General features: G+C 43.1%; 1 protein-coding gene across 1 annotated transcript in view; it reads right to left on the minus strand.

Moving 5' to 3' along the window:
- SYNJ2 (synaptojanin 2) overlaps positions 1-23,459 on the minus strand; it is an 89,056-nt gene that overhangs the window by 43,087 nt on the left and 22,510 nt on the right. Inside the window, exons 3-6 of the mRNA XM_054023755.1 lie at positions 20,577-20,847; positions 17,724-17,949; positions 4,016-4,099; positions 1,587-1,648 (exon numbers count right to left, since the gene is read on the minus strand). Of these exons, the coding sequence (XP_053879730.1) occupies positions 1,587-1,648; positions 4,016-4,099; positions 17,724-17,949; positions 20,577-20,847 (643 nt within the window). The remainder of the gene's footprint in view (positions 1-1,586; positions 1,649-4,015; positions 4,100-17,723; positions 17,950-20,576; positions 20,848-23,459) is intronic.

A 23,459-nucleotide genomic window follows, 5' to 3' on the forward strand; every position in this document is an offset into this window, starting at 1 on the left:
CACAATCCTTTAAAAATTTAGTTTGGGCTGGACTGTCTCGTGCAATTCTGATCTGGCAACTGGGCTGTGATGTACACAAGAGAGGGACTAGATCCAAGCCATTCTCCCACTTCACTCTGCCATGAGGAAGCCACTCAGGGGTATGTCTACACTGTAGCCAGGAGTGCGCCTCCCAGCCCAAGTAGACAGACTTGCGCTAGCTCAGCTTGAGCTAGTGCGCTAAAAAACACAGTGGGGACAGTGCAGCTTGGGCGGCAGCTCAGGCTCTCAAGCCCACCTGATCCCTTAGGCCTGGGCTCAGGTTGTTAGCCTGAGTTTCTGCTGAAATCACAACATCCACACTGCTATCTTTAGCATACTGCTTGAGCCCCACTAGCACGAGTCTTCTACCTGGGTTGGGAGGCTCGTGCCATGCTGCAGTGTTCACATATCCTCCGTGGTTGCTCTGGGGTTGGGAGAACAGGGTGTGGGGTTAGATGGGGCAGTGGGGTCATGATCTGCAGCACAGTTTCCCCTCAACCTCGTGGGAATTATGCATCCTCATCATTACCTTATGTGGGTTTCCTTTCTGCTGAGTGAAACCCTCCAATGTGAAGGCAGTTCAGGGAAAGAGGCAGTTAGAGACTTCCCAGAATAGACTACCACAGGAACCAGAAAACAGTAAAATCCTGGGACAGGGACCCCACCATCACTTCTTAGTAGCGAGTCTAGAATAATAGGAACCTAATCCCTGACTGAGATGCTACAAAGTGTTCGATAACAATCATCTCCACTAAAAGCTGCAATAAATGAAATCAAGAAAATACTGCGGCCCATTAAAATAGACACGTAACTTGAATATAAATTTTGATTTGTCAATTAAAAGCACATGACGAAGGCAGGCTAGGGGGTGGCAATTCATCAGAGGCCAAATCCTTTCTCAGACAAAGCTCCCACTCAAGTCAATATGAATTTGCTCCCAAAGGACTGCAGGCTAAAGTATTTGGCCCCACTTGATGATCATGCACTCAGAGGACCCACATTAATGTATGGATTTTGGATAGCTTCCAGCAGAGTTGCAGAGTCTTATGGGGTTAAATCCATTCCTCTCGGTTGGAGCAGAAGAATGTTACCAGGAGCGCATCTCACCGGGCGGGGGGAGAGCAGAATGGGCTGCTGCTGTTACTCTGCAGCCACAAGCTCCAGTCATAGAAAAACAAAAACTCAACGTGCAAAGGGGTTTGCCTTTAGCTTCTATTCGGTTGGGACAATAGAGGAAGAAAGGTCACGGAGCGGTTATTTCCAAATGTAAATTTATCATTTTTGACTCTCAAATGGTTACATGGCACTTTTCGCACAGTATTCAGAATTTCTTAACTCCTTCAGAAATAGGCTGAGATCACCTTGATTCAATTTCCACCAAAACTAGAAAGGACAAAGCACTAAAACCATACTGTAGGGAACAATCGTGCAAGGACGATGGACTAGATGATCTAATAAGTGCTTTCCTCCTCTAACAGCTCTGGTTCGCTGGGACGGAGTACAGCTGTGGAATCACGGTTACATGCTTAGCTGATGTGTTACTAACAGAGTCTAATGAAGCCTACCTGTCAAAAGCAGGGGCATTCGCTTCCAGGCCTCTGTTAAGTCTCAGATGATGGGAACCAACCTAAAAAAAAAAAAAAAAAAGAAGAAGAAATATTATGAAGTCATTTTCTTCATAAAGCTGCTGAAATCCTCAATCACTAGATGTCTATTTCCCTCAAAGAAAACGGCTGTTTATTAGCACCCAGACACCCCAAACAGATTACACACACCCCTACACATAATGCACTTAGTACAAAAAGCTTAGCTACGGCTTTTATTAGAAAACAACATTTACAATTACAATGATAATTCACATTTGTTAATGGAATACCTACGCCCTTATTTATGGCCAAACAAATTCTCTATCCTGGCCAATACTCTAGCAAAAACCTCTCACTGCACCACAGCTCTGTGCCCAAGCCTCCTTACCCCTGTAAGTAATCAGGAGGCACTGCATATCTGCCAATTCTATGGAGAGACTGTGGCCTGACTAGTTTGAGCTTTTGTTTTTTAGATTAATTGGATAATACATGCACAGTGCTTTCTAAATATAAAGGATTATGGACTAAATCCTGTATCAGTTAAGTCAGTGGGAATTTTAACATTGACGTTAATAGCAGTAGGTTAAAATTTTTTATAAGTATTGGTATTTCTATTCAGTGTAGCTGAATATATTGTATTTCTTCCCAATGAATATCTGAATCCTCTAAAAGACCCACTCAGAATTTTCAAAAATCTTGTTTGGTTTCCTGTTTGTCAGCATTTAATCTGTATTTCTTTCTACGTAAGGGCTAGACTGTGCAACCCTTCCTCACTTTGGTGCCAGCACACGTACACAAGGAGTGAATGAGTGCTCCGATGAGTAAGTGCTCACAAATGCGAGTAAAGGTTGCACAATCTAGCCCTGAATAAGCACAAATATGTGCCATTTGCTTCTTAGAGAGGAAAAAATTATGTCCAATTAAAAAAGGCCATAAGCACTAAATTCAGGGATAATCTCCAGGCTTTAGAATATACAAAGCAATATATGACTGTCATAATTCATATCCAAGGCAAACCTGAGGCATTTAAATCAAAGACATTTATTATTATAGAATATTGAAAAGAAAGCTTATTCTTATTACAAAGCCATTACATTGTACAGAATACAGTATATGTACACACACATTTATATATCTGCGTGTGTGTACCTACGTACAAACTTAAATTATTTTTTTCCTTCTATTCTGACAATGTGAAAATACCAGGCTGCCTCTTGCTTGAGCTATTCAATGACATCTCATTGAAAGTGTGGCCCATATAAATGGCTGGGTGGAAATGGGTTTAAAAACAAAATAATTGCTTGAGGAAGCAGCCCATGTGGAAAATGTGTTATATGATTAGAGTTGTACAGCTACATTCTATGGCCAAGCTCAGTGTGGCCGGTGTCCATGACGACTGCAGGTAGGTTCTGGCCCAAAACGTCAATAAGGGTTTCAATGTCATTTGTAGGGAGGTGTTTTGTGTGTTTGTTTTTATTCTGCACTGTATTTAGATGACATTCATCTCTTGTACAATACTGAGGCTCAATGCTGGATGACATAGCTACTCTAAACAAAAGAATTTTGGAAATGAGATTTTGAAGATTATGGGGAAGTGTGTATAGCATCTAACTGTGCACAACTGTTGGGCTGTTGAGACCACTGCCTGTCATGCTGATTAGTATGGTCTCATTGTTTCCTTGCACTCCCCCATTGGTCTTTCTGTATCTATCTCTTGTCTGAGATGGCAAGCTCTTTGGGGCAGGGACTGTCATTTTGTTCTGTGTGCAGCACCTAGCACAGTGGGGGGTGCGGATTTAGGACAGGGGTTCCCAGGTGCTATGATAATACAAATAATCATAAACAAACACATTTTAACGTTCAAATTGTTACATAAGTTATTGGAGTTGATGCAGGAAACACTTGGTAAAATTTTCTGGCCTGTGGCATGCAGGAGGTTAGACTAGATGATCATCATGGTCCCTTCCGGCCTTAGCATCTATGAAATCTATCAAATACACCATATACCAATTATATTTATTTTAAAATCATAGAGCTCCTGCACTGGAGCCCCCACCTATACTAAGGAGGGCTAAGACACCATGCCAAACTGGCATTTCAGATGGAAAGGTTATTCTGGGTGAAGTAAAAAAAACATTATAAAGAAACATCCGTGTAAATAAATTAACAACTCTTTTTTGGAGTGATCCGAACACTTAAAATATTAATCTTCAAAAACTAATAACTGAATAGCTATTTGCCTATTCCTTTTAAAAACAGCCTAACTTTCCCACAAATAGTAACAGAGTCAAAAGAGTTCAGTACTTCACAGGGCAAGTCTCCTAGTGAATGAATACCATTAATAAACAAATCCTATGCAACTTTTAGTAGCATTAGTGATAGGCCACTTGGTTTTTCATTATATTTACCTGAAGCCCTGGTTGCTCCCAAAACAGTGGAACGGAGCCTCTGATCTGAACAAAGGAAGAGATGTCATCATCCAAATAAATTGTCTGCAGCAACAACATAAAGGGAAAGAAACTCTTCAGTGAAAAGTACTGTTCTGTCACCCCTCAATCAGACCACACAAGTTAAGATACAAATACTGAAGAAAAGACGAATGGTGGATCTCAGTTTATCTTGATACGGCTCTGTCAGTATTCCTGACCTCACAGAAATGGAAACAAAATCATGCCTCGTTTGCTTTCATGCCAACTCACTAGATTTAAATTTGCTACTCACTGGTAATAAAAGAGAATTTAAGGCACAGATGCTTGTACGACAGAGATTTCCTTCACACTGAAGATGCACTAGCTACGCTGGTGGACAGACTGAGACAGGCCACTTTCTCTTTCGTAGAATTTTAACTATGGAGATGTCATCATTCCATGTGACCAGTGATGGTTAATGCCAGGTGTGGGATAAGCTTATCTGCTGCTCTATTAACTATTTTCTTTGACCACACATTTTGTCTTGTCAGTGTGGCCAATAAAATGTATGTGAAACCTTCAGCGTTGCTGCTCCTATTTTGAGAGGTGGGGAATAAGATTATGTGCACTATTTCTTATCCAGGGTGTTTATAGTAAAATCTTTCCAGTCGTCTTTTCTCCTTAGCCAGCACTCTTTCCTGCCCTTTGTATTTATCTCTGTTAACAATGCTAGTAATCTTGCAGCAAAGCTAACACATTAGAAGCACAAAGGATGTACCCCATCCTCCCCTCTAACCCTACCTCCAAAAGTATTATATTTTAAATGAGCCTAGTCTAAAAGGATATATGTTCAGACATAGTATTACCAGAGAGCAACAGTGTAAAGCCAATTTCACTGCCCTGGCCTATACTTAGCAATGGAATCCTGGCCCTTTTCCATTTGCGATATATAATACAAGTCTCAGTTTTCTTGTATATCACAATAAGCCTTCCAAAGCCCAGCAGATGAATGGTATCAGTCAGCTCATCCAGGTGCCTTCTTTTTTAGTCACACTGTATCAATTAGCTTATCAGCGAGCAGCTGGGCACTAGTTCCAAAATGGGATGAACAGCAGGTGCGGAGAAAGAGGCTGCATAAGAAAGATGTTTAGGCAATGGAAAACCAGTTACCACACGACTTTAATGGGGTTCTATTCCCGGCTCTGCCCCGGCCTGCTGGATGACCACGGGAAAATCACTTAAGCCTCCGTGCCTCAGCTTCCCCATCTGTAAAATTACCTCTTTTGTAAAGTGCTTTGAGATTTACAGGTGAAAATATTATTTTTACATATATCACTGACAAACATTAACTAATTAACCCTTGGGAGGTAGGTGGTACGTGTCTATTATTATCCCCATTTTACTGAGAGAGAGGTTAAGTGACTTCATCAAGGACACAGAAGGCGTTAGTGTCAGAACCAAGCTTAGCCTGATGGAGTTCAGATCATGATGTAAAACACACTTTCCAAAACAGTTTTTCAATCAATGCTCTTAATTGTGTGCAATGCTTAGTTACCATGGTGACAGGTGCTCTATAAAAACCTAAGATTGATGCTGTTCTCCTTCTGTTTCTGCCCTAGGAACTACTTGGTGTAATGTAGCGGGACTGCAACATGAGAAGTAAGTAACCCCATCCTCGCCTCTTTCTTTTCCTCAGTGAGCAGGCCAGTCATAAAAATCAAATGAGTCAATGACCTCTAACCCTCGCATCATCTGTAAAAAATAAAGTCAGACACAGCAGGCCTGATTCTCAGCTGGTGTAAACTGGTGTCGCTCCATTGACACTGGCAGAGCTATGCTGACTCACACCAGCTCAGAATTTGGCCTACGATCTGTAAGAAATTCTGGAGTTGGATCTTGACTCATTTATGATTTTAAGAACGGTCACCTGCTGACAAATGGGATGAGTCAATTATCGGCATAACTTGAAATGAAATGTTAAAGCTACATTATGTCATAGATAGACAAAGCTCTTATAGAAGTAGATCATATACATTCAGTATCATATATACAGTACAATTCTGTGGATTGTGGTGGATAATCAGCTGTGCATGAGTTCCTAGTGCAACACTGGGCAAAAGGGCTAGCGTGATCCTTGGATGAGTCAACAGGAGAATCTTGAGTAGGAGTAGAGAGGTCATTTTGCCTCCGTATTTGGCACTGGTACAACCCCTGCTGAAATACTGTGTCCAGTTCTGGTGCCCACAATTCAGGAAGGATGTTGATAAATTGGAGAGCGTACAGAGAAGAGCCACAAGAATGATTAAAGGGTTAGACTGCATGCCTTATAATGACAGACTAAATAAGCTCAATCTATTTAGTTTAGCAAAGGGAAGGTTAAGGGGTGACTTGATTACAATGTATACGTATCTACATGGGAACAAATTTTTGATAAGGGGCTCTTCAGAGAAAGGTATATCACAATCATAGAATATCAGGGTTGGAAGGGACCTCAGGAGGTCATCTAGTCCAACCTCCTGCTCAAAGCAGGACCAATCCCCAACTAAATCATCCCAGCCAGGGCTTTGTCAAGCCTGACCTTAAAAACCTCTAAGGAAGGAGATTCCACCACCTCCCTGGGTAACCCATTCCAGTGCTTCACCACCCTCCTAGTGAAAAAGTTTTTCCTAATATCCAACCTAAACATCCCCCACTGTAACTTGAGACCGTTACTCCTTGTTCTGTCATCTGGTACCACTGAGAACAGTCTAGAGCCACTCTCTTTGGAACCCCCTTTCAGGTAGTTGAAAGCAGCTATCAAATCTCGCCTCATTCTTCTCTTCTGCAGACTAAACAATCCCAGTTCCCCCAGCCTCTCCTCATCACAAAATAACAAAATCATCCAAAGCCCAAGATTTGGTGGTGATGGGGGACTTCAACTATCCGGATATATGTTGGGAAAATAACACAGCGGGGCACAGACTATCCAACAAATTCTTGGACTGCATTGGAGACAACTTTTTATTTCAGAAGGTTGAAAAAGCTACTAGGGGGGAAGCTGTTCTAGACTTGATTTTAACAAATAGGGAGGAACTCGTTGAGAATGTGAAAGTAGAAGGCAGCCTGGGTGAAAGTGATCATGAAATCATAGAGTTTGCAATTCTAAGGAAGGGTAGAAGGGAGAACAGCAAAATAGAGACAATGGATTTCAGGAAGGCAGATTTTGGGAAGCTCAGAGAGCTGATAGGTAAGGTCCCATGGGAATCAAGACTGAGGGGAAAAACAACTGAGGAGAGTTGGCAGTTTTTCAAAGGGACACTATTAAGGGCCCAAAAGCAAGCTATTCCGCTGGTTAGGAAAGATAGAAAATGTGGCAAAAGACCACCTTGGCTTAACCACGAGATCTTGCACGATCTAAAAAATAAAAAGGAGTCATATAAAAAATGGAAACTAGGACAGATTACAAAGGATGAATATAGGCAAACAACACAGGAATGCAGGGGCAAGATTAGAAAGGCAAAGGCACAAAATGAGCTCAAACTAGCTACGGGAATAAAAGGAAACAAGAAGACTTTTTATCAATACATTAGAAGCAAGAGGAAGACCAAAGACAGGGTAGGCCCACTGCTTAGTGAAGAGGGAGAAACAGTAACAGGAAACTTGGAAATGGCAGAGATGCTAAATGACTTCTTTGTTTCGGTCTTCACCGAGAAGTCTGAAGGAATGCCTAACATAGTGAATGCTAATGGGAAGGGGGTAGGTTTAGCGGATAAAATAAAAAAAGAACAAGTTAAAAATCACTTAGAAAAGTTAGATGCCTGCAAGTCACCCGGGCCTGATGAAATGCATCCTAGAATACTCAAGGAGCTAATAGAGGAGGTATCTGAGCCTCTAGCTATTATCTTTGGAAAGTCATGGGAGACGGGAGAGATTCCAGAAGACTGGAAAAGGGCAAATATAGTGCCCATCTATAAAAAGGGAAATAAAAACAACCCAGGTAACTACAGACCAGTTAGTTTAACTTCTGTGCCAGGGAAGATAATGGAGCAAGTAATTAAGGAAATCATCTGCAAACACTTGGAAGGTGGTAAGGTGATAGGGAACAGCCAGCATGGATTTGTGAAGGACAAATCATGTCAAACCAATCTGATAGCTTTCTTTGATAGGATAACGAGCCTTGTGGATAAGGGTGAAGCGGTGGATGTGGTATACCTAGACTTTAGTAAGGCATTTGATACGGTCTCGCATGATATTCTTATCGATAAACTAGGCAAATACAATTTAGATGGGGCTACTATAAGGTGGGTGCATAACTGGCTGGATAACCGTACTCAGAGAGTTGTTATTAATGGTTCCCAATCCTGCTGGAAAGGCGTAATGAGTGGGGTTCCGCAGGGGTCTGTTTTGGGACCGGCTCTGTTCAATATCTTCATCAACGACTTAGATATTGGCATAGAAAGTACGCTTATTAAGTTTGCGGATGATACCAAACTGGGAGGGATTGCAACTACTTTGGAGGACAGGGTCATAATTCAAAATGATCTGGACAAATTGGAGAAATGGGCTGAGGTAAACAGGATGAAGTTTAACAAAGACAAATGCAAAGTGCTCCACTTAGGAAGGAAAAATCAATTTCACACATACAGAATGGGAAAAGACTGTCTAGGAAGGAGTACGGCAGAAAGGGATCTAGGGGTTATAGTGGACCACAAGCTAAATATGAGTCAACAGTGTGATGCTGTTGCAAAAAAAGCAAACATGATTCTGGGATGCATTAACAGGTGTGTTGTGAGCAAGACACGAGAAGTCATTCTTCCGCTCTACTCTGCTCTGGTTAGGCCTCAGCTGGAGTATTGTGTCCAGTTCTGGGCGCCGCATTTTAAAAAAGATGTGGAGAAATTGGAAAGGGTCCAAAGAAGAGCAACAAGAATGATTAAAGGTCTTGAGAACATGACCTATGAAGGAAGGCTGAAAGAATTGGGTTTGTTTAGTTTGGAAAAGAGAAGACTGAGAGGGGACATGATAGCAGTTTTCAGGTATCTAAAAGGGTGTCATAAGGAGGAGGGAGAGAACTTGTTCACCTTAGCCTCTAAGGATAGAACCAGAAACAATGGGTTTAAACTGCAGCAAGGGAGGTCTAGGTTGGACATTAGGAAAAAGTTCCTAACTGTCAGGGTGGTTAAACACTGGAACAAATTGCCTAGGGAGGTTGTGGAATCTCCGTCTCTGGAGATATTTAAGAGTAGGTTAGATAAATGTCTATCAGGGATGGTCTAGACAGTATTTGGTCCTGCCATGCGGGCAGGGGACTGGACTCGATGACCTCTCGAGGTCCCTTCCAGTCCTATAATCTATGAATCTATGAATCAGTCATGTGCTCCAGCCCCCTAATCATTTTTGTTGCCCTCCGCTGGACTCTTTCCAATTTTTCCACATCCTTCTTGCAGTGTGGGGCCCAAAACTGGACACAGTACTCCAGATGAGGCCTCACCAATGCCAAATAGAGGGGAATGATCACGTCCCTCGATCTGCTGGCAATGCCCCTACTTATACAGCCAAAAATGCCATTTGCCCTTGTTGCCAAGAAGGCTCACTACCGACTCATATCCAGCTTCTCATCCACTGTAACCCCTAGGTCCTTTTCTGCAGAACTGCTGCCTAGCCACTCAGTCCCTAGTCTGTAGCAGTGCCTGGGATTCTTCCGTCCTAAGTGCAGGACTCTGCACTTGAACCTCATCAGGTTTCTTTTGGCCCAATCCTCTAATTTGTCTAGGTCCTTCTGTATCCCATCCCTACCCTCCAGTGTATCTACCACTCCTCCCAGTTTAGTGTCATCTGCAAACTTGCTGAGGGTGCAGTCCATGCCATCCTCCAGATCATTAATGAAGATATTGAACAAAACTGGTCCCAGGACCGACCCTTGGGGCACTCCACTTGATACCGGCTGCCAACTAGACATGGAGCCATTGATCATTACCTGTTGAGCCCGACGATCTAGCCAGCTTTCTATCCACCTTATAGTCCATTCATCCAGCCCATACTACTTTAACTTGCTGGCAAGAATACTGTGGGAGACCATATCAAAAGCTTTGCTAAAGTCAAGGAATAACACGTCCACTGCTTTCCCCTCATCCATAGAGCCAGTTATCTCATCATGGAAGGCAATTAGGTTAGTCAGGCATGACTTGTCCTTGGTGAATCCATGCCGACTGTTCCTGACCACTTTCCTCTCCTCTAAGTGCATCAGAATTGATTCCTTGAGGACCTGCTCCATGATTTTTCCAGGGACTGAGGTGACTGGAAGCTGAAGCTGGACAAATTCAGACTGGAAATAAGGCACAATTTTTAAATAGTGAGATTAATTAACCACTGGAACAACTGACCAAGGGTTGTGGAGGTTTCTCCAGCACTAGCAATTTTTAAATCAAGATTGGAAGTTTTTCTATAAGATATGCTCTAGGAATTATTTGGGGGAAGATTTATGGCCTTTGCTATACAGGAGGTCAGACTAGATCAGGGGTCTTAAACTCAGATGACCCCGAGGGCTGCATGAGGACTAGTGCATTGGCCTGAGGGCCGCATCACTGACACCCCCACCCACTGCCTCTGGCCCCGCCCCCACTCCACCCCTTCCAATTAGGCCCTGCCCCTGCCCCACCCCTTCCCTGCCCCATTCCAATCCCTTCCCTGAAGTCCCCACCCCAACGCTGCCCCCAGGGGGTGCAGAAAGTGTGCAGCGGGGGCTGAGGGCAGGGAGTTGGTGTGTGGGGTACAAGAAGGGTGCGGCAGGGGGGCGGGTTGCAGGGTGCAGCAGGTGGCTCAGTTGGGGGTTGGGGTGCGGGATGTGGCAGGGGGCTCAGGGCAGGGAGTTGGGGGTGCGGGATGTGGCAGGGAGCTCAGGGCAGGGAGTTGGGGGTACAGGAGGGGTTCAGGGTGTGAGCTCCAGCCTGGTGCCGCTTACCTAGAGCGGCTCCAGGGTGGCAGTGGTGCTCACGGGGGCCAGGGCAGGCTCCCTGCACGCCTGCCTTGGTCCCCGGCTCCGCGCTGCTCCATTCCAGGAAGCAGCTGGAACCGTGTCCTTGCAGCCCCTGGGGGAGGGGGAGGGGCTCAGGGTTCCCTGCTTGTGCTGCTCTTGCCGCTCCTCCAGGTACCTCCCATGAAGCTCCCACTGGCCGCGGTTCCCTGTTCCCGGCCACTGGGAGCTGTGGGGGGGAGGGGTGATGCCTGGAAGGAGGCAATGCTAGAGCCCTCTGCCTCCTTCCCCCTACCCCCTGGCCCAAAGGGGCATGCTGCCGGCTGCTTCAGAGAGCAGCGTGAGGCTCACAGCGTCAGGAGGCAATCCCATGGGTAGGCAAAGGGGCGGGGTGGGGGTGCGGGGAGCTTGGCGGGCCACACACAAGAGCCCCATGGGCCGCGTGTTTGAGACCCCTGAACTAGATCATCACAATGGGCTTTCTGGCCTGGGAATCTATGAACATATGAACAGTTTTAGACTATCTATTCCTAGGTGGATTAGGATCAAGATCATGCCATCCCATTCAAATGGGCACTTCCTCCTAGATAATTGCTCCTACATTAACTCCTCCTAGACAACTTGGAGTTCAAAGTCATGCCATGCCATTCAAAAAAGCAGTTTTCTCTAAATTTTGCAATAAAGTCTCAGAACTGCCATCTTACCGCTTTGTAACAGGCAAAGATCAGAAGAAGAAAAATGATTCCCTAACATGATTAGACACCACTTCGGTCCCTGCCACACAGACTAGAACAAATCAGCCTTGATCCGGTAAACACAAGCACACAGGCAGAATCCTATGCCCAAGCAGAGACCTGTTGAAGTCAGTAGGGCTCTGTGAAGGAATGAGGATCCACCTATGTGGATCCCATTATAGAATCAGGCCCACTGCTGTCTTTAAGCCACATACTTAGATGAGGCCTAAATCTGGCCTACCATTTTTGGGGGAAGGCCTTAACAGATTTCAAAAAGCAGATTTTCCCCTCATAGTTATGATCTATTGCGTAAATGCTTCTTACACCACAATGGCTACTGGCGAGGATAACCTGGATGCCAAAAAAGAAAATCCTGATGAAAATTTCTCTGGAAAAAATAATAGGACCCAATTCACGAAGGAACGTAAGCATGTGTTTAAATCCATTCCTATTCAGGGCAGCAATAAAGTGGTACTGTAATTGCTGTCATTAAACAGCAATGCTTTTCTGAATTGGGGTCCAACACTATTTTTCTTAAAATAGGGAAGGGAAGGTTAATTGAAAAAGTTGCTACTTCCTTTTATGGTCTGTAAAATTTCAATTTTAAATACACCATATAACAGATATATATATATGGAGATATACCTATCTCATAGAACTGGAAGGGACCTTTCATCAAGTCCAGCCCCCTGCCTTCACTATCAGGACCAAGTACTGATTTTTGCCCCAGTTCCCTAAGTGTCCCCCTCAGGATTGAACTCACAATCCTGGGTTTAGCAGGCCAATGCTCAAACCATTGAGCTATCCCACCTCCCGAGTTATGAACACCACAGTTACAAACTGACCACAGACACCTCCATTTGGAACTGGAAATGCACAATCAGGCAGCAGAGACCCAAAAAAAAGGCAAATACAGTACAGTACTTTGTTAAACGTAAATAACTAAAAAAATGAAGGCAAAGCAGCATTTTCCTTCTGCATAGTAAAGTTTCAAAGCTGTATTAAGTCAATGTTCAGTTGTAAACTTCTGAAAGCACAACCATAACGTTTTGTTCAGGGTTACAAACATTTCAGAGTTACGAACAACCTCCATTCCCTAGGTGTTTGTAACTCTTAGGTTCTACCGTATTGGGGGGAGGGGAGGGGGACAAAAGCCCCCACTAATTCATCTTTTTGAGAATTCTTTTTGCTTAAAAACAGCCAAAATCGTACACGAAGAATTTAATACTGGGGAAAAAAAGAGGTTTGCTCAAGAGCTGACGGTTCCCTGGAGGACAAATGCAGGGAAGGAGGAGAAAGCTGAAATGTTAACAATGACAAGCACATAAACTAAATAAGGAAAGCATACTTGTTTCTTTGGTACTATCTGGAGAAAGGAAAGGAATGTGGTGAGGGGGAAGGTTGGACCAAGTTAACTTTTGTTCTCAGTAGAAATCCATCAGACAGATGTCTTACTTTTTTCCTTGATATATGAAACATTGGGAACAAAGCAAAAACATGTTATTTAGGCCCCTTCTGAGGAACAAAGCATCATTTCAAACCCTTCTCAAAAGATTATTTACAGCACTGTGAGTAGGAAGAGGTACCCCTTCTTTTACAAAATACTGGCTACAGTTGTTCAAGTGCACACTTTCAGAAGGCTTTTTCACAATGCCCCTCACCCTCTACAAGAAAGATAAAAGCAGTCAGAAAGGCTGACACAGCAGAAGTAAAGTGATTAAACTAAATGACCAAGTAACTAAAAGATTGACTGGTGGCCTGATTTTGAAAAGAAAAAACTAAAGTGAGATATTTAGCTCCCCCACTCCTTTTCTGCACAGTGAGTCACAGCAGTTAAGTGAGCCCACAAAAAAATGACTCATTGCAGAGCTGAAATGCCACAAGGCTAACTCAGTGGGAGACAAAAGAATCCCATCCATGCATAAAAGAGCTGCCTAGAGAGAAGGCTAATTGTTTCTTCTTCTTCTTAAAACAGAAAAATATTAGAATTAAAGCTTTGTAAAGGGGGAGAGAGTCCTGCCTTTTCAGAATCCTAGGGTGATATTTATTCATGAAGCACAGAGCCAGCATGCCAGCACTGTACAGGCTGCTGCAAATGGAAACAAAATGTTATTCTAATTACAGACGGCCAAGATATTACCTCATAGCCGATTAGTCAGTAGTCTACTATGAAAGCAGAAGAGAGTTTAATTTAGGGCTTTTACTTCCTAACAATAAGTGGATGCCAGCTTGAACTGGACCTCATGTATCTTAATGGTTAGCTCCCACTTTATTTTCTTAGGACAGTTAGCCTGGCAAAAATTATACCGATTACCAATGGCAAGGTGAACTTTTATCTTTTTAAAAAACAGCAGAACACTCCTATAGTTATTGATCTTCCAAGTCCTGGAGCCATATTGATTCAGTCACCCTGTACTCATTTCCTCCCTGCTTTGGCTTTGCCTTTTCCAGTTCCGAATCACTCAAAAACCTTTAGTCTTCCCACTCTTAGATGGCTACTTGCTGAATTGGAAGAGAAGTACATCAGGCTGCACTGCTCCTGACGAACCCATCCCATTCAACTGTCAGCAATCTATCAACATTTTGCCATTCCATCAGGGGCTGAACCCCATTTTTTCTGAGAGGCAATGGGCATTATATTTTTGTGTTAATAATTTCCAGCATGTAAGAGCAAATAAGCTAAGGAACCTTGGACCCAAATGGCTGGCATACTGAGAAATAGTAATTGTATACAGAACTAGCAACTGAACCTAGGAGGTAGCACTGCGAATTTGGGGCTGACCTAAGAAAGGTTGGCTACCCATCTCAACATCTAACTTTCCTTCCTTTATAAGAAGATCAAAGCATCCCACAAGTATTTTGGTGAGAAAGTACTATACTATACTTGGTATGGTCTACGGGGATTATATATTGCTTCAGAAGGTGAACATAGTGACATTTCTCTTTTCCCTCTGCCCGGGGTAAATTTCACCTACAGGTGCACAAATCTGTGCGCCACAAGAGAAATGTTTTCCAATGGACTAGGCACCAAAATTCCACTCTTCAGAAAATAGATTCTCAGGCTTTGAGGGCAGAGTTTTGTACATTTGCTCCTGAAAACGTTAAAAACTGCTGACCAAGTTTAGGGGTGATGTTTTGTACGCTGGAAATTATGGCCTTCTCATTTATCTCTGATCTCCCATATACATGCACCTCTTCATGAACATTAAAATCTGCATTTGGTTAAAATGGTCGTTCTTTTGGCTGGGAGTAGCTTCTATATCTTTTCCAAAAAGGAAAGAGAGGCTACAGCTGAATACAAAAGTGCTCATTTCAGCAGCAGGGCCGGCTCTAGGTTTTTTACCGCCCCAGGCAACAACAACAACAAAAACCTCCGAGAACGCAACTGCCGAAGCAAAAAAAAAAAAAAAAAAAGAAAAAAGAAAAAAAACCTCGCGGAATGCCGGCCCTGGAATTGTGTTGCCCCAAGCACGTGCTTGGTTTGTTGGTGCCTAGAGCCGGTCCTGTTTAGCAGACATAGGAGGTCTCAGGTTCTTCAGGGCCCAGTGCTTTTTGTTTATTTTAAATGTAGCAAACGCAGCCATACACAGTAAACAAATGACTTATTTTCCTTGTTTGCATTGCTGTTGTAGCTGTGTTGGTCTCAAAATATTAGAGATAAGCTTTCAAACTATATGCAGCTCTTCTTCATGTCCTGAAGAAAAGTTTGAAAGCTTGTCTCTTTCACCAACATAGGTTGGTCCAGCAAAAGAGATTACCTCACCCACCTTGTCTCTCTATTATTTAGCTTGGTCATGTTAATTTAGGGATCCAGATCAAATTAACACATTTCACCCTTGTGTTTGTTATCAACATCAGTTGGAAATAGGGTTTCCACCTTTCTGCTGGGCAAACCTGAAGTATAAAGTCCTACCTTATCCCCTATTATCAAACCACACCCAATATGCAAAGCCAACTCTATCCCAATGGAGATGTATTAGAATTTGTCTCCTGGCCACTGACCAGATGACAGCTTCTCTCTTTGTCCTCTTTGCTCTACTTAGTTGGCTAGAGGAACTTTTTAATTTCTCACCCATGTTCTGGTTTCTTTGTCATGCACCTTCCTCCTGACTAGTGCATTGCATTTCAAAGCTCCAGAATCTTTCCCTCATTATACTGTGGAGATTATTGTGGTATCTGAATGCTGACGTATTAATTTAGCCTTGCAGAAGTCCTGAGGGGTAGGAAGTTATTATCCCTTTTTTACAGATGGAAAAATTGTGACAAAAAATTATGATGCTAACCCTGAAAACACTTATCCATAAATTAACCATGGGCACACATGTTGTCAAGGGACTACTTATGCACGTAAGTGCTTGCAGGATCCACGGCTAAGTGACCTGCTTAGGGTCACAAAGGAAGTCTTGTGTCTTCACCACAAGACCCCCTTCCTCCCAGGAAGAAGGCTAAGGAGATTAAGGCCAGGTCCACACTAGAAATGTTTGCAGGTATAATAATGTTGGCTAGGGATGATATTTTTATGTCAGCAAAAGCCCTAGTATAGGCACAGTTACACTGGGGGGCGGGGAGGGGGGATTCTTTTGCTGGCACAGCTGATTTCGTTTCATGAACTAGTGTAAGCTGTAGTGGTTACAACACATTTTTGCCAGTAGAAGCTGTGTCTGTACCAGAAAACCTTTTCTAGTGTAGTCTAGACCTAACAAAACAGACTTTAAAAAAAAAAAAAAAAAAAAGTGTGGAATAAAGTTACTAGAACTTTCAAAAGAACTTTTGCTTTTCTTAGGATGACCAGATGTCCCAATTTTATAGGGACAGTCCCAATATTTGGGGCTTTTTCTTATATAGGTGCCTATTACCCCTCAACCCCTGTCCTGATTTTTCACATTTGCTATCTGGTCACTCTAGCTTTTCTCCCACCTTCTCTTGCATGGGGAATCAGTTGTACTTTAGAAGAAAAGTACTTTAAAAAAAAAGATTTTATTTTCAGAGCAAAATTCCCAGTCATTTTCTAATAACTGTATTTTTAAAACTTTCCTCTTGTGATGATGCACTGGCCTCTTGATTGATTAAATGCTTGGTGCCATTGAGAACCTTGTGGTTTATGTCAGCGGTTCTCAAACTTTAGCAATCCAAGGACCCTTATTTTGATTTTAAAAACTTTGTGGACCCCCAAGCCCTCCGCTCAGCCCCAGATCCTGCCCCCACTCCACCCCTTCCCCGAAAGCCCCATCCCCAGCCCACCTCTTCCTGCCCCCGATCCACTCCTGCCCCTCCTCTTTCCCGCCCCTTTCTGCCCCCTCCCCTGAGCATGCCCCCTCTCTGCTCCTCCCCTCCGTCCCAGTGCCTCCTGCATACCGCTGAACAGATGTTCCCCGGCGTGCAGGAGGCACTGGAAGGGAGGGGGAGGAGTTGAGGGACAGAGGGGGAGGAGTGGATCAGCGGGGCCAGTGGCCCCGGACATGATTCCGCCCCCTCCCCTGAGCACGACTCATCCCTGCTCCTCCCTCCCACCCCCCAACGTCTTCTGCATGCTGCTGAACGGCTGTTCCCCGTGTGCAGGAGGCACTGGAAGGGAGGGGGAGGAGTTGATCAGCTGTGCCGGCAGACCCCCTGGAGTACCCTTATGGACCCCCAGGGGTCCACGGACCCCAGTTTGAGAAACGCTGGTTTATGAGTTGATTTTGCACGAGTCATTGTTGCTCAAGACAGGAATTTCTGAATCCACTGAAAAATGCACATTTATAATTTGACAGAAGCCTGGGGAGCTAGAACTTCCACGGCGGGAAATAAATCAAAAACATAAATTATGATTGTCCAAGAAGCTAGAGGTACAGAAGGAGAACTGATTGCGTAGGAGCTTAATGAGCAAGAGTGAAGAGACACTTCATGCATAACAGCATCTTAAAACATTGCATGCAAAAAGCATTTGCCGAGCGCCTCTGAATCTTGCTGTAAACGATTCCCCAATTATACACTGATGTACTGAATTATTTAGGGTCATAGGATCCATTCAGTCATTTACCTGCTCTGTCTCAACAAAATTAGACACGTGTCCATCATCACTGACCCCTCGTATGTGAAATCTGGCCCCAGCTCGTTCGCAACTGATCCGGGAAATGAGGCAGACTTTCGCCTTCTTGTGAGAGGCATAGAGAGTGTGGATGTCCACTATGCCACAGATCACTTTTAACAGCCAGTCGGAGCAGTTCACCTGATTGTGTTTAAAGGGCACATGCAGCAATTGGTTCCTGCAAGATTCAACAGAGCATAGATTCATTTACTCAAAAAATGAGAGAGAGAGAGAGAGAGAGAGAGAGAGAGAGAGAAACAAGTTGCATCTCACATTGTTCACTAATTAAAGCTTATAATAGGAGGTTATTCCTTTTTTATTCTACCTCACTTTATCTGAAACCAATAATTAATAGATGACAATCCTGGTGAAGGCCATAATTCACAGAAACTTAGAAATTTTAACAGTATGACAGCCAACATACTTCTGCTCATATGTCCAGAAGACTTTGCCCCACCTATACAAGTTCATATGCAAATCTCCCCTTTCCCAATTTTCTGATCTCTGGAAACATGCTGGTCGTTAAAAGGTTCTTACCTAAATTACAGTGTTGTCCAACTAACACTTTAAGGCAGTGCTGCCTGGAACCTGGTCTACACTATAGTTCCAACAGGCTTTAAAATTGGTTTAGCAGAACTTTTTAAAACCTGTTGGAATTTTGGGGGAAGTTTTCCCACCATAGACCAGGCCTAAAAGTGAAAGGAAATGTTACAAACTGAGTTTTGCATGATTTACAATGGAAGTATTATCTTTGTGTTATTTTTATTAAGCAAGCCAGTCTGTGACCAGGTCTAAGAGGCATGCATAGTCTCTCCAATGTACTTCCATCAGTTATCAGCAATTCCCTATTACAGTTACTATACCAGTGGAATCCTACTAAAGATTTGTGCTTCACAGAGCAAAGCATTTGAAAAAGGTGAAGAATTGTTCTACTATTTTTATATAACATAGCTAAAAACCAGCTACAAAAGAATTACATTTTCCTCCTTCCTTCCACATAAAAAAAAAATCTACCCATCTTGGAGATATACCTATCTCATAGAACTAGAAGGGACCTTGAAAGGTCATTGAGTCCAGCCCCCTGCCTTTACTAGCAGGACCAAGTACTGATTTTGCCCCAGATCCCTAAATGCCCCCCTCCCCCGGATTGAACTCACAACCCTGGGTTTAGCAAGCCAATGCTCAAACCACCAAGCTATCCTTATCCAAGGCAAACTCCAGGAGGATTTATTTATTGCAGTTTATGTTATACAGTCCACAGCTAGCACTGCCTACAGTGAAGGTTGTCTGACACTTTCTGTTATAAGAAGAACCTTTTTTCACCTGTTTTTATTTTTTTCCAAACTTTGGAAATTGGGGATGATATTTTCCATACTAGTGGCCTAACTTGGGTTTTTTAAATGTTCATATTATATATAATGTTTCACATACTCATTTTAGAAATACAAGGGATCTTATGTCAGACAACATATAAAAGCATAGGGCTTCCACATAAACGAAGACTGATCTAGCAAGACACAATAGATTGATACAGAAAGCAGATGTGCCACTGAATTCAAATATGTATCTTCTGAGAGCAAACTATCAAGAGAAAGCCTTTAACAATTGTATATATTGTACTATTTCTATATTAAAAATAGACCTCTAATTTGGCAGTTTAATTCTGTTGGAACACAGCTGGTTTGCTGTGTCAGCTGTTTCATGAAGAAGGCACACACAACACAGTTGAAACTGGGTTTTATATTTCACTATTCTGAACTAAACACCATTTATCAGGTGAAATCACATCCCAGCTGGAGAGATTATTTACCAGATTGAATTGCTCTGCCTTATCTATTAATCATCTATTACAACCCTGTTCAGCTATTGATATTTACCTACTGCGGGCCACAAGAAGTATTTCACACTAGCAGCACCTTTAGGTGTAATTCTGACAAATTATTACTTTTCACATGCATTATATAACTTCTTACTTATTTCCACTACAGTTTAGCTTCCTATGTGACTTCCTATCATAAACAAACAAACAAACAAACAAAAAATACGGGATGGGGGGGGGATTGGAGCACCCTATCAAAACTGGTAGGATAAACAAATTGAATTTCCTCTGCAGCGGGCCCACATAGGAAGGATCCTTGTTTCTATGTATTTTTTTCCATTCAACCAAGCTTTGCTGCAGTGAGACATATTTTTTACTTTGTTTTTAAAATTGTGTTACTCAGTAAATAAAATAAGTGCATGTCAACATATCAGAGGAGTTAGCATATGTGCAACAGTTTGATTACAGTAAGTTGCAAATTAATTGATTAACATAGATATTTGCAATGTATAAACTAGGGTACATTACTGCAATGTTAATTTAGAGACTTTAAACCCACGAGAATTAGGAAATACAACATAATACAGCAGAAGTGATGTATGAGCACAAGTACAGGTTTTTACCACATTAAGAATGCTTGTTAAACAAATAATTAAAAAAAATAACACCTTGGGAAGTAAACTACTTATCTGCACTTATACTGTATATAGTAAATATAGCAAATATATTTTTTCTTTCTAGAAAAACCAGAAACTCCAATTATTAAATTTGCTTTTGCAGCTGGGTTGCATAAATAATCTAGATGTTATTGGCTAAACCCTGATTGAACATGAATCTGCCAGAGCGCATGCCCTGTAAAGTAAAATGTTAGTTAAGCAAAACGTATCTAGGTTTAAATCTATAGCTTTATTTTTCTTCGGGGTTATGTGAAATTGAGAGGGAAGCTGGGCTTGACGAAAGACTTGGAGATAACATGAAGTACTAACCAGAAGAAGGAGTTACCAGATTCATAGTTGTTATCACCCTGCTTCTGGGCCCGCACTGTCAGGTCAAAGTTTGAGCCTGCATTTGGCCAGGAGAAATAGAACATCCCAGAGTTCAGGATTTTCTTAAGGGCATTAACACGATCCTCTTCCTTGGTTTCTTCCTGGAGGGGACAGAAATCTGTTGCGGTGATTTTGTAAACTTCAGCATCCAGGATTTTTCCCACCGATGTACAGCCTGTCACCAGGACCAGAAAATGCAGCCGAGTGTTACCTAGAAGGTGACAGTTATATAAGAATTATATAGAAACACAAGCTATGCCATTCCAAATCAGCCCAGCATCTGTCATGTCTGCTCTCCTGCCTCCAGCCATCAGTATCTCCTGCTTCAGAGGAAGTCAAATAAAACCTATGATGCACGTGGCTAACATGAGATCACAATATCTACAAGGATAAGTTACAGGGGAAAGTTAAAAAGACAATGTAGTTATGACACACATTTAATAAGCAGCAACATTTCACAGATTGTAAACTTTTCTACTCTTCCTTCTGTTATTATGAAAGTTGGCCCTGTGCAGAGGCCCAGGATAAAGCCTATTTTGAGGGTTTAAGTGGGACTGGGCCCTGGTGCTGGTTCACCGCACGGGGCAAATTTCACCCTTGCACAGCAGGCAGTTTTCTTAGTGTTCAAAGGGTTTGTTTCAGGTGAAACCCTGCAATAAAACATTAGTCAATTACATTGAAACTTTTAGCTCAGAGTAATAAAATGTAAATATCACCCATGCTGGCAGAACACAGTCCTGTTTACTCATATAAGGCAGCTCCTGAAGGCTTTTGTTCCAATTAGCATGTATACAATGGATTAATGTACAGAAAGATTGAGGCCTTGTCTACACTACACAGTTTTGTCCACAAAAGACAGCTTTTGCCAACAAAACAGTGGAGGTGTACGCACAACAATGCTACTTTTGGCGGTAAAACTCTCCTGTTTTGCTGACAAAATAAAACCACTTCGACGAGAGGCACAAAGCTTTTGGTGGCAAAGTTAAAGCGACAAAGCGTCAGCGTAGACGCTGCCATTCATTATGTCAACTTAACTGGCCTTCCCCAGTATCCCACAATGCCCGCCGTGACCACTCTGCTCACTGTTGTGAACTTGGCAGCCCTGCAGGCATGCAGCCCTCCCCTTTCAAAGCTTCAGTAAGTTCGGACAGCTGAGCATGCAGCTCTGGCAGCAAACAGCAACTTGGAACCCTGCTCTCCCCTGCACTAGGAACACAGCCGGAGGCAGGCTGCTGCTACCCGGGCCGAAGAGGGGAGGGACTGCTGTGCTGAGCCAGGATGGGAGGCGGGGACTGATGTGTGTGGGGGGGTGTCCCGCTCCCCCTGCCTCAGGATTGATTGCTTCCGGCTGCAGTCTGAACTTAAAAAGACAGCATGCTAACACACCCACTCTCCCCCAGCACGAACTCTGTCTCTCTCACGTACACCCTCCCCCAACATACAATCTGTCTCCCCTCCTCCCACCCAACACAAACACACACACACTCCCTGTCACACACTCTCCTCCTTCCTCCTCCCCATATACACTTCAGTTGAAAAGCAGCTAGGAATCTACTAGGATGCCCACAGAACAATGGGATTGAGAAACTTGCATCATGTGACACTGTACCTGCCCCATGAGGCTTTGCAAACCCTTCCCAAAGAACCTTGCGGCCAGTTGCACAGTGGGATAGCTACCCACAGTGCACTGCTCTCTGTGTCGCTGCAACAGCTGCTAATGTGGATGCACTCTGCCGACACAAGGAGCATAGAGTGGACATGCAACAGCAGTTTAATTAAAGTGGTGTACGTCGGCATAACTTTTGTCGACAAAACTCTGTAGTGTAGACATAAGTCTGTAGTAGGGAATCAGGCTTTTGATAAAAAGGCGTCGAGCACTTAAACTCCCCTTGCATGGTGTCTAGTATCAAAGGGGTAGCCGTGTTAGTCTGGATCTGTAAAAGCAGCAGAGAGTCCTATGGCACCTTATAGACTATCAGACGTATTGGAGCATGAGCTTTCCTGGGTGAATACCCACTTCGTCGGATGCATGTAGTGGAAATATCCGGAGGCTTGTATAAATATGCAAGCAAGAGTGAGTCATGCTAAAAATAACTTTGATAACGATAACGAGGTTATCTCTAGCCTGACTCACTCTTGCTTGCACATTTATACCTGCCTCCAGATATTTCCACTACATGCATCCGACGAAGTGGGTATTCACCCAGGAAAGCTCATGCTCCAATACGTCTGATAGTCTATAAGGTGCCACAGGACTCTCTGCTGCTTTTAAACTCCCCTTGACTCTTACTTTCAGACATCAGATCAGGGGAGAAAACCTGTCTTAAGGGGAATATCTGGGGAGCCCAGAACATTTGTGTGGGACTTCAGCATGAAGCATGAGACTATTTACATCTATTCATGCTATTCTGCAGAGTTTAGTTCACAATAAAGGCCAATGTAGGTGGTTATTTATAAAAAGTGATTTTCATAGTGTTTCTTTCTGTCAACAAGGGTACACCATGTTCCCATTCTTGGGGGGGGGAGGGGGCGTTGTTAAGCACATATGTTATATTTTCTTAGCTAGTACTATAGCTTTGAGCGTTAGAAATGGTAATAACCCTATATTTTATTCCCACTTACTTTGCAACTGACTAGGCATAATTATAAAGGATTAAAACCAGGAGATTACATCATCTATCTTAATGCTTAACCACACTTGATCACACATTATTCTGTGGCATCTAATAGAGAGGATCCAGAAAAATATTCCTTGTTCTGGGTTGCTTACAGACTATGAGCCAGGTCCTCACCTGGTGTAAATCAGTGTAGTGCCTCTGAAGT

Source organism: Malaclemys terrapin, chromosome 3 (assembly GCF_027887155.1).
Source record: "Malaclemys terrapin pileata isolate rMalTer1 chromosome 3, rMalTer1.hap1, whole genome shotgun sequence".
NCBI lineage: Eukaryota > Metazoa > Chordata > Testudines > Emydidae > Malaclemys > Malaclemys terrapin.